The 10,800-nt window shown below is 41.6% G+C and overlaps 1 protein-coding gene across 1 annotated transcript in view; it reads right to left on the bottom strand.

Annotated features, from left to right (window-relative positions):
- Positions 1 to 8,419: 8,419 nt before the first annotated feature.
- znhit6 (zinc finger HIT-type containing 6) overlaps positions 8,420 to 10,800 on the bottom strand; it is a 32,852-nt gene continuing 30,471 nt past the window's right edge. Inside the window, exon 10 of the mRNA XM_051377209.1 lies at positions 8,420 to 9,221. Within this exon, the coding sequence (XP_051233169.1) occupies positions 8,866 to 9,221 (356 nt within the window). The 3' untranslated portion in view covers positions 8,420 to 8,865. The remainder of the gene's footprint in view (positions 9,222 to 10,800) is intronic.

The following is a 10,800-nucleotide window of genomic DNA, read 5'->3' as shown; positions in this document are numbered from 1 at the left end:
CGGGCATTAAGAAATACTATTATGAGGTAGAAAGGGGTAAGGACAGGAAACAGGGGTAACATAGTTGCTTCTGTGGTCATAGAAACTTCAAATTCAGTTTTCCAGCTACAGAAACAGTGTGTTGCTACTGTCACAAACACCACTTGACTCCTCCTCTGGTGTTTTCATAATGTATGTTTACCTGAGCTCAGATTGGTCCTGTACCCTTTTAGTTTTATGACCCCGAGGTACATGAAACCCAGGCAATATGAAATGTATAATTAAAGAAGACATCAAGTATCAGTCTGAAAAGGATGTGTTATTTTTCTTTTTGAGTCACAGGGTCTGATGGCAGAGGTTTGCACCTGGTACAGTTTGAACTGGGGTAGGGAGAGCAGAGCTCAGGGGCAACGACAGGGAAGGGTTTCTTTTTTTATCCAGGTAGAGGGAGCGGCTCAGGAATGCAGCAGTGGCTCAGAAAGCAGACATCCTGATGGGCGGCAGATGTTGGAAAATATTTCAGAGCAACATGTTCACTTTAGCTAAGAAGATTTTCCAAATATACACAAACACTCCCAAGTACTCACTTGTGTCCACAAAAGGCATTTTATCTCCTGACAAACAACACAAAAAAAACATGTCTATCTGAAGCTACATGGCACTCCTGCACAACTTTCCTGCATAGCTGCGGGAAATAAGTCTTAATCGAGTGTATTTAATAAGAGGTTGAGCAGGACACACTGCCTTTGATTGAGCTGCATACCGCACAGGATGTGCCCACTGAGGTTTTACAGATTGCTCACATGAAAGGCTTCTGAGGTTTACCTAATCACAAAGATGTGTGGCTGCCCCTTGCAGCCCGGATTTACAGTCCAAACACTTTCAGGGAGCCCTGTTTTTTCTCTTTCCCTTTCTGTTGCTTCCTAAAGAAGAAAATTTCCATCTCGGCCCCTCCGAGTTCGGGAAGCGGCGTGCAATCAGACTGTCATTTGTCTTGTTAACACAATGCAGCTAACTTGGTTATGTAATGGCACCTGTATGTTATGTGAGCAGTCTTTTCGGTCATCCATACCATTCCTTTATGATGTACAGACGAGCACAATGCCGACGTTCGCAGTCCCTCAGCCTAACTGAGTCTCAGAGCACCCAAAGATCGCACTTGTGAGAAATAAATAGTGGTGTCCCGGCCAACACAGTACAAACCTGTAAAAACTATTGCTCTCAGACACACAGGCAAACAAGGCTCTCACACACATGCGCCCCTGCAATTAAATCACTCATGGACTACCTCATTCCCTGAACTCAGAATGTGTTTATATGACAAAGACATTAGCATTAAAGCTTCATCAAGCACTACGTAATGCTGTGCAACCAGAAGCTAACAGGATCAAGAGTGGCTATTACAACATGCTGGAAGCTGCTGAGCACTGATGTCAGCTATTTAACAGCCCCCTTGTCCATAACCTCAGGTTAATATTCACTGTTATAAGGAACCCAGGGGCATGAAGCAAGGAGGGTTAGAGGCTGGCCACCAAGTACAAATGCAGAGGCAGCCACTTTTAAAATGCCCCATCTGCTGGACGAAAGAGGTAAAAGCATTCTGTGCTTCAAATGTATTTACACTGAGTCCCCTGATTACACCTGCATATTTTAAAGACTAATTGCAATCTACTGTGCAGCAAAACTGGCATCTTCACTTGACATCTTACAAATGATTATATTATTACGTATTTACTTATTACATGTTACTTTCTCACTGCAAAAAAGTGATGTAAAAGACATCCATTTGCCAAATCCTGACAGGGTGTGGGACCCTCTCGTTGCAATCAGCATGAACACACATACACATCGGCGACAGTGATGCAACTCTTCTGACACACCCATCAGATCCCCATCTGCAATTACATAAGAATAACTGATGAGCAGGCTTAGGGGAAAATCAGAGTCAGTTCCCTCCCAGGCTGCTGGATTGTTCAGTCTGTCCCCGGAGGGCTGCTGGCTACTGGAGTGATTATTTGCTCAAACAAGCTGAGCATTGATGGGAGAGGCAGCAGTGAGTATTTGGGCGTCTTGAGTCTCAGCCCAATGGACACAATGCTGGACTGAATAATCTCCAACGGGGCACATACCGTCAACAGCTGAGCTAATGTTGGCATTCGGTGCTCTCGCTATTGTTTGACAGGGGCAGACCGTGAGATCACATAATCTAAGCACTCCCCTTAAAATGTGAGGGGATTTAACACTACAGCTCATTTCTTTTAACAATTATGATTGCCTCCAAAAATAGCTAAAATGTGAAACACCATGGATATAAACATCTGGATATCAAGGACTGAATGCAGAGGTGGTATTTAATACTAGCTTTGACTTTCATTATGCTGGACTATGTTCTTTGTCTTTTAAAGTGACTGAAATAAGTGCAAGCAAGTGTAATTGTACCACTTTATATTGAGAGCCCAATGTGGATACTGAACAAACAGATGACATAAGGTTAAATCAAGGTTTACCAAAATTTCCAGCCAAACTTCAAACTTTAATATGTATCCCTTTTTATTATATATTTACCATCCCTGAATTTCTGCAGACTGTCTTTTATACTAGTATACCATCTGTAGATATTTAAATGATACAATTGCCTAATACTATGTTAATTTGCAGCAAACAAATCTTAAAACAAAAGAAGTGTGAGGCTTGTGACCACTTCTTTCCAAAAAAAGAGAGGGCTACTGCTTTCTGTGTTCCACGCCGGTACGCTCACAATCGACAATTAAACTTTCAGTAAATGCTGGCCACATAAATGCAGAGAAGCTGTATTAATTTCTTTCACAGGTCATTTAAAACTTCACCACAATGATTGATGCCATAAAATACAATTTGCTTGGTTAGCATTTCGAAATGGGATTTGAACTCTTAAGCAGTGGTTGGCCTCAGGATCAAGATTTTGCTGGTGTTCCTATGGAACATTAAGTGACAAGAGTGATGTATTTTCCTACTCTTTTGTCTCCCCCATGCTGGGTAATTGCTGCCTGGTTTCCACTATTGTGAAGGGATAACGGCTAGTAAGGCCTTAGTCATTATATCGCCACCCACTTTCCCCTGTAACACAAGTTCTGATCTCTTCTGCATCTTTTGATCTTTGGAGCTGACAATGGTTGTGCCATGGAAATGTAGCTAATGAGTGGCAACTATGACTCCAGGCTTCGTGCAGTAAAAAAAGTGCCTGCTGGTCTCCCCTTGTCACAAACTGCAATTAAGTAAACACACAAAGAAACATAAATTTAAGGAAAGAAGCACATACACGTGCACTTACACACATGCAGCCTTACATTTAGCAGTCTTAATGCCAGAGTCGGTAGATAAAAAACTGACAGACTAAGCAGAATACAGGATAAGGCCCAATGAGATGACATTCAGAATGCTGGCAGAGAATGAAACATGGCATGGCATTTTAAAGGTTTTTATCTCAAGGCTCATGGTGCATAATTAATATAAGTGTTGAGGTTTTCAGCACATAATAAGCTTTTTGAATGCCACACCCCCGGCCAAGTGGCATATATAATCCCTTTCAGCATATTCCACACCTGGCCTGTTCTGGGGCTCCATCCTAATTTGACATGTCAAGAATGCCTACACAGAGGGGCGTTGAGGAGGCGTCCTACTCAGATGCTTGAAACACCTCAACTTCCTTGACTTCTTTCAGTTTGAAGGAGCATCGGTTTTCCTTCAAGCATCCTCTTGATGTCTGAGTTCCACATACTGTCCCTGAATTCCTGACTGCAAATGAAAAACAAGTAAATATTCACTAAAGGGCTCCATCATTGGCAATGGCAACCTTGCACCAGTCTGCCCATCGATCTCACACTCCATCTTGTCCTCAATGATTCTAAAATAGTTTATCTACTTCATGTGGCAGCATCTTGGATACTTGGAGGTACCCAGTGTCATTCCAGCTGCCCCACATTACCCCAGGGCATGATCAGACACATCAACTTAACCTCAACTATAGTCAAAAGCATGATCGAACATGGCAGATCAGATTATATGACTTCAAAGTGTATCATCATAGGCCATCAATCATCTTGGCCTAAGGTGTTTTGTTATCGACAGTCCTTGACAGGTTTAATGACCCTAGGCAACTTTTTGGGAGACTCAAAGAAGGCCGTATATATTTTGAACTATGGCACATTCTCAGACACACAGTTGGACAGAGGTGATGCTGTTGTTCATTGGTGAAGACTGCAGTGCTCTGCCAGGGATTCATGAGTATCTCCAGAACAGAACAGTCCAGCACCTATCCAGGAGTTTGGCTGATGTTCAGGTGCATCGGTAGCCTAGGGGTTTAAGGTGCAGAAGAACCTTTGTTGCATGTCATTCCCTCTCACAAAGTTTCCTGTTACAAAGGGAGGAAAAAAATCCCCTAAAAAAAAAAACCCCAAAAAAGCTGAGGCTGTGTGTAGGGTTAAGGCTAGTTAGTGAATGGCACTGCTTTACACCCTACAGGAGCTCCCACTACCACCTAAAAGTAGCATTCCATGTCCCAAGAGTTGGCTCTGTGATCAGAGGTCAGTCCATCAAGTCCCCTGCCTCAACTGGCAGCACAACAGACCCTACACTGACTAGGCCCCACAAATACAGGCCCAGTTACCTGCTACTTGCCTGTGAGGAACTCAACAAGGCCTGGTTCTAGAAACTGGACCTGGTTTCCCTGATCTGGCACAGCATTGTAGGTCTTTGAATCACATTTAGTGTGAAACATCACCTAGCACCAGTTTGCTTTGGTAGACCCTACCAGCAGCTATTAACAACAGAGCTCTCATGGTCATGGGGACACATAAACCCCCGCAGAAATTGCATTATTACAACTAAATGCAATTCAGAGTATGCTGCTGGGAAATAAAAGTTGAGGTTGGATTGATGGTTATGTCAGTGGGATGATTCGGTACTCCCTTTTTACCTTGTAAACCAACAAACTACTAATATTTCGTGAGGTCAAGGACAAGGACAAGGCTGCTACAATAATATAGTGGAGTGAAAATGTGACCAGAAGGTCTTGTGAAGCAGTGGCAGGGGCTCTAAAAACAGCTTCACCGGGATACTTCGAGGCTGATAGACTAACAAAAGAATAACAGAGAACGTGGTTCATTCGGTTGGGACTGTCAGATTGACACAAGACAGACAAAAGGGAACAAGTGAATCAGTTCCTGAAAACAACAAATGGGGGATCAGTCTCCGAGGTGACTGCGGTGACAACATTGCCAGTACGCTTGTGTTGAAGTATGACAGTGACATTTATCCTCGGCACAGCATGAGTTCAATCAGCCAAAGTCTCTGGAGCATTCATTCATTTAATAAGTTTGTAATATGTATGCAGAGTATAAACTACACTGAAGTCCTCACACAAATTTAGGCTTTATCTTAGGCGTGCCATGCATATATGAGTTATAAGTATGGATTTAAGAGGGAAACATTTGGGAAAATTCCAAACACTGAGCCTGTGTATCCTGATAAGGTAATGTTTTTGTTGACCAAAGACAACATGACATTACAAAAGAACTGTCTTCAGATTTTATAATAACTCTTTGAGTCGACAACAAACAGGCAATGGAAAACCACTATGATACAGCATTTTTTTAATAGGAAAAAACAGATGGCTTAATTTACTTTTCTGTTTGGAACAGTAAGATAAGCAGAAGTGATTCAGTGTCAATTCAAAATGTGAAATATGCATGCAAAATTGTAGACTTGGTTGCAGATGAAAAGTGAAAATGTTTTCCATGCATGTTGGAGGTTCTGCTTGATAAATGACTCTTAGTGTGGCTAATGACAACCACTCTGTGTGCCATGTGAAAATGGGTGACATCAGGCTCTGGAAACATGATTTTGTGCTTCAATACCTGCCCTTCCTGGTCCAGAGTGCTGCCAACATTAGCCTGTTTCTGGATAAGGACACCACAGCAGAGGTCTGTCCCGAAGCTGGTCTCATAAAAACCAGCTCTGCACGCAGCACAATTTAGCCCTGCCCACCAAATCAAGACTAATTAAGTGCAAACCAACTACAGAAATTTCAAAGGGTAATTTACTTAAATTGGAGGAATTATTTCCAATGCCTGTGTTCTCCACAGACTAAAAACAGCTCAAATTTACTTTTAACAGCAAACAGAAACAAAAGCAGAGCTTTTGTGTGGTCGCATTGAGTAACTTTATTGAGATAGAAAATTAAGAGAACTGCTAAAATAAATGGGTGGTAATTCAACACAGGCAAAGCAATAACAAAAGAAGGAACAGATGTGTAGGCACCAGAGGTTACTAGTTTATCCTTTCATCTACTCGGTGATATGTTACATCAGTTTCTACACAGTACAAGAGGTGGATTAGTCTGCACAAAAGGTACCACATATTAAAGCACTTCTTGTCTGAACGGACAACAGATTTGCAATTGTATCCGACTGTAAGACTATCAGTAGTTAATATTAGTAAAAGGCTCACTACTGTGGGTGGCATGAGACCTAACACATTGTCATTGTGGCCTGGCTGCAAGACACAACATGCCCATTGTTTGTTTAAAGGGAAAAGTCAGACATTTTGGGAAAAAAATGCTTATTTGCTTTCTTGCTGAGAGTTAGAGGAGAAGATCGCGAACAGTGTCATATCTGTCTGGTAAATATGAAGCTACAGCCAACAGCTGGTTAGCTTAGTTTGGCATAAAGACTGGAAACAGGGGAAAACAGCCAGCCTGTCTCTGTTTGAAGGTAACAAAATCTACCACCTACCAGCACCTCTAAACCTGAAGTGTAGAAACGTGTATGTGTAAGACCATTTCTGGTATCAGTAGTTGGATTTTGGCAGAGCCAGGCAAACTGTTTCCCCCCCATTTCCAGTCTTCAGCTGCTTGTTGTAGCCTTGTATTTAACAAACAGGTAACGGTATATCATTCTCGGCAAAAAGGAGAGTAAGCAGATTTCCCAAAATGCCAAACAATAACATCAAATCTGTGCATGTTTAAAAAGTGTTAGCCCATTTTTGTAGATTTTCAAAAAAAAAAAAAGATGCAATAATCATTTCTTCATAAGCAATGCTTTGGGCTAATGTTTAGTCAGCACACAGTATGAAGACCCAGCTGGATATTATACGAGCACATGGTCCAAAATGTATGGCAAAACTTGAACACGGACATTAAAATTTCAAAGTAAATGAGTGAGGGGTCCCCGCGTCCTCGGGTGCAAAGGGATGCGCAGTCAGATGTGAGATCATTGCCTCTGACTGCAAAAGGGTGGAAAATGCGTCATCACAGGCCAGACATCAAAGAGCGCCAGTCCATAGGGGTTAACATCCAATAGAGGTTAGCAGAGGTTATAAAAACACATCTATAAACACAGGCCCCACCAATGAGCCATACTGTCAGTTATTACTGGCACTGTGTCGTCGTAATAAACTAACATTAGGTAAGAATAAGGTACATAGAGGCACCACATGCGCAAGAACATTCACACAGGGAGACACCCCAGAGGTGTCAGAAAAAACGAGCATGTCAACATTAACTTTTATTAGCTGATGGAAAAATGAGACTAATGGTCTTACTGAAGCTTGACAGAAAAGAGAAGTTTGTTGAACTTTAGAGGTGATGGGGACACAGATTGTGGCTGTTTTCCCTCAGCTTTCAATTAAAACAAATACCCAGAGAGACACATTACCTAATGAGTGTTAAACACAATATGAACCTTTGAGAGTAATGTGTTCAGACTTCTCTTCAGCTGCTGAGATTTATAATTACATTTTTTTTTAATAAAAGCATTTTTCAAGATACTCATAGACACTTAAGTTAAAAAAGATCCTAGATAGCTAAAAAAAACAAAAAAAAAAAAAAAACCTCTAAAAGGCACAAGGTAGCACAGAACGTTAAATCAAATATTTCAGGCCATTTGTTCACAAGCAAGCTTTATACTGACATTTAATAGCTGTACTTGAGCTTTCAATCATATCACATGATCTTCATTAGCAGATGGAGTTTGTCCGTTGTCATGGAAAGTTCCTTTTTTCTGAACACTTGAAGGATTTCTCATCCACGTTGACTTAGAAATTGAGTTTCAAAGTGCACACTATTGACATTGGCATTGGCATCTCAAGGTCAATTTATTAGGTGTTTTGGAGCTTTCAATCATATCACATGATTATTATGAACAAATGGAGTCTGATGATGATTGGAAGCTCCAGAATACCTAAAAACTGACCTTCACAAGGGGTTTTCAGGACATTAACAGATATCTTCATCACACAGCCATCTGTATGATGAACATAGTCATCCACTGTTTCCAAGGTACAGAACTATGGAAGTTACTGATACTGATGAGATGAACTAAAAATTATACTGTTATTGAGTTTAGTCTGATATTAGTTTTAGCAGCCACCACAGATATGGAGAGAGTATAACACTGATACAAAATGGTTTCCCAAAAAATACTTTATTTAAGAAGGCTTTGAGACAGATGAGCTAAACCTAAATTAGAAAAATGACACTTAAATGATTCTCTGTATATATACATACACGCAAACAATACAACCATCATTCTTTCTTAAATCAACCTGTTTAAAACAACTGTCGGGTTGCATTGGTCCACTGTATACCGACACAAGCATGATCACTTCCTGTCAGATATGTCTGACTCCATTCATTTCATCCTGAACATCTGGGCATTATCATTCCACTCCACAGCAGTCAGCAGCATTAGCTGACTCATTTTCATCCTGACAGTGACGGGTACGAACAGGCCCCGGCTCTTTCACAGCATCCTTCTTAGTCATGCAGACATCAGCTCTTTCTCTGGAAGCTGAACTGTCATCAGTGGACCCGGTGATGCCCCTGTCACTGTGTTTATTATGACTAGCATATTAACTGTCTGTTGGTTCATCTTTAATCACCTCCATGTCATTAGCGGGGCTTTTGGCATCATCGCAGCTCTTAACACATGAGGCATCTCCATTTTCTTCCCCCTCCTCTTTCTCTTCATCACTACTGTCTACGATCTCTCCGTCCTCTGGCTCTTCCTCCCCTGCTTCTCTCTTGGCCCTTTTCGCTTGTGGGGGTTTAGTTTCAGGGCTGGTCTCTGGGGTTCCGGTCCAGATGTTGGTTTCCCCCGGGGTGCAAGCCCCATGTAGGGATGGTGAAACTTGGGTCACATCCTCCTTCTCTTGGTACATTCCTTTGTTCTTTGTTGCAAAACCAGTGCAGGCTGTTGCAGGTTCAGCTGAAACAATATCACGCCATTTGTGTATAAAAAAAAGCATGATTAAACACGGATGTTAAAAGCAGTAAAATCTCACCAAGTCCAAACATATACACAAGTGATTAGAGTGGTCAGTTACACAAACTGGGTAGAGCACAGCTGGGGTCATGCTTAAACAGACATGGTGAGAAAGAGAAGGACAGTACAGAAAGTTTGTGAATGATGACGCTATGGTTTGGCTCCATGCTGGTTTCCAGGATGAGGCAACGTGCCAGGCAATTAGTTATGCAATAAAGTAGGGTGGATGTGTAAAAGAAAGGCTGCAGAAGAAACGACTGTAAAAACGATAATTGTGAATTATAAGCAATTACTGAGGAACATGATCTCCCCGCAGTACATTTGCGGAAAATTCACTTAAAACCTCAGACACTTTGGCCAATGCATTTCTGCCTTTATCCTAAAAAACGGTTATCCAGCTGAGCCTGTAATATGAAAGATTAATGTAATTCAGCCTTTCTACTTTTTTGCTGTAACACAATTAAAAAGCTAAACCTGCCTCCCATTAACCATTTATCATTGGAACGGACCATATACATATAAGAGTTTTGGGTTGTGTGCAATCTCACCTGACCACAAATAAAAATATAGGCCTGCTTTTGTCCATTGTTGACAAAAATTACAGATGTAAGCAAACATTTTACAGCATCGGGACGTGTCTAGGTTTTGTTTTTGCCCCGGCACAAGGGGAGCCAGCTCCACCAGGCGAGGAAGCAGCATGCCCAGGTACATGTGTAGGTAAATCCCTTCATTAGATATGTGTCAATAAAGCTTTTTTTTCTTGCGGATCTCTGAGTAGCATTAGTGCGATTTGCTGCAGTATTCACAGAATAACTTACACCACCCAAGTGGCTGGCAGTCGTGATGTCTCCACCATTTTGTATGGCCAACAGTGTCACAGTGGTCATTTAACCACCTTTTCTTACTTTATAAGATATATGCTATATATATATATATATATATATTTAGCTGTATAACAAAGCTAACTAGCTTAACTGTCCTCAGACTGGAGCAGACACCTCTGGGGCTGGGTGCTAGTTCGTCCAGTCCCACTACTCTGGCATGTCTGCGAACAGTAATGTTGTGTTGCTTCCGAGCTAGCATTGGTTTTGCTAGACCTGGCAAGCCAACAATGACAGAAGCTTTACCACACTGCTAATGTTTTTGGGGTGTGAAAGACTTCTGTGAAAAGAACTGTGGTAATTGTAGTCTGATTTTTGGTTAACAGGGCCATATTTTGTTCATGACTTATTAGTTCAACCCTTTCTCCCTCTGTGAAGCACTTCAAGAAATTTAGAATAGTAACATTAAAAGGCCATTTAACAAACCACACCCAAATAACAGCAATGTAATAATGCCATCAAAGAGATGCTGGCCCAGTGGCAATGAGGCTGAATGCAGAATACTGACCGGATGCATGCTGCATGAGTTGGAGCCTGCTGGACCCTCAATATTTTATTTTATCATCACTAGATATGCCACTGCCAGTGTTCAATTGCTCTTTATCACTTCCTGCCCAGCTTCCCAGGCAACGGCAAGTGCA

The sequence above is a fragment of the Dicentrarchus labrax genome, unplaced genomic scaffold (assembly GCF_905237075.1).
Source record: "Dicentrarchus labrax unplaced genomic scaffold, dlabrax2021, whole genome shotgun sequence".
Taxonomy (NCBI): domain Eukaryota; kingdom Metazoa; phylum Chordata; class Actinopteri; family Moronidae; genus Dicentrarchus; species Dicentrarchus labrax.
This window is presented reverse-complemented; position numbering and strand designations above follow the sequence as displayed.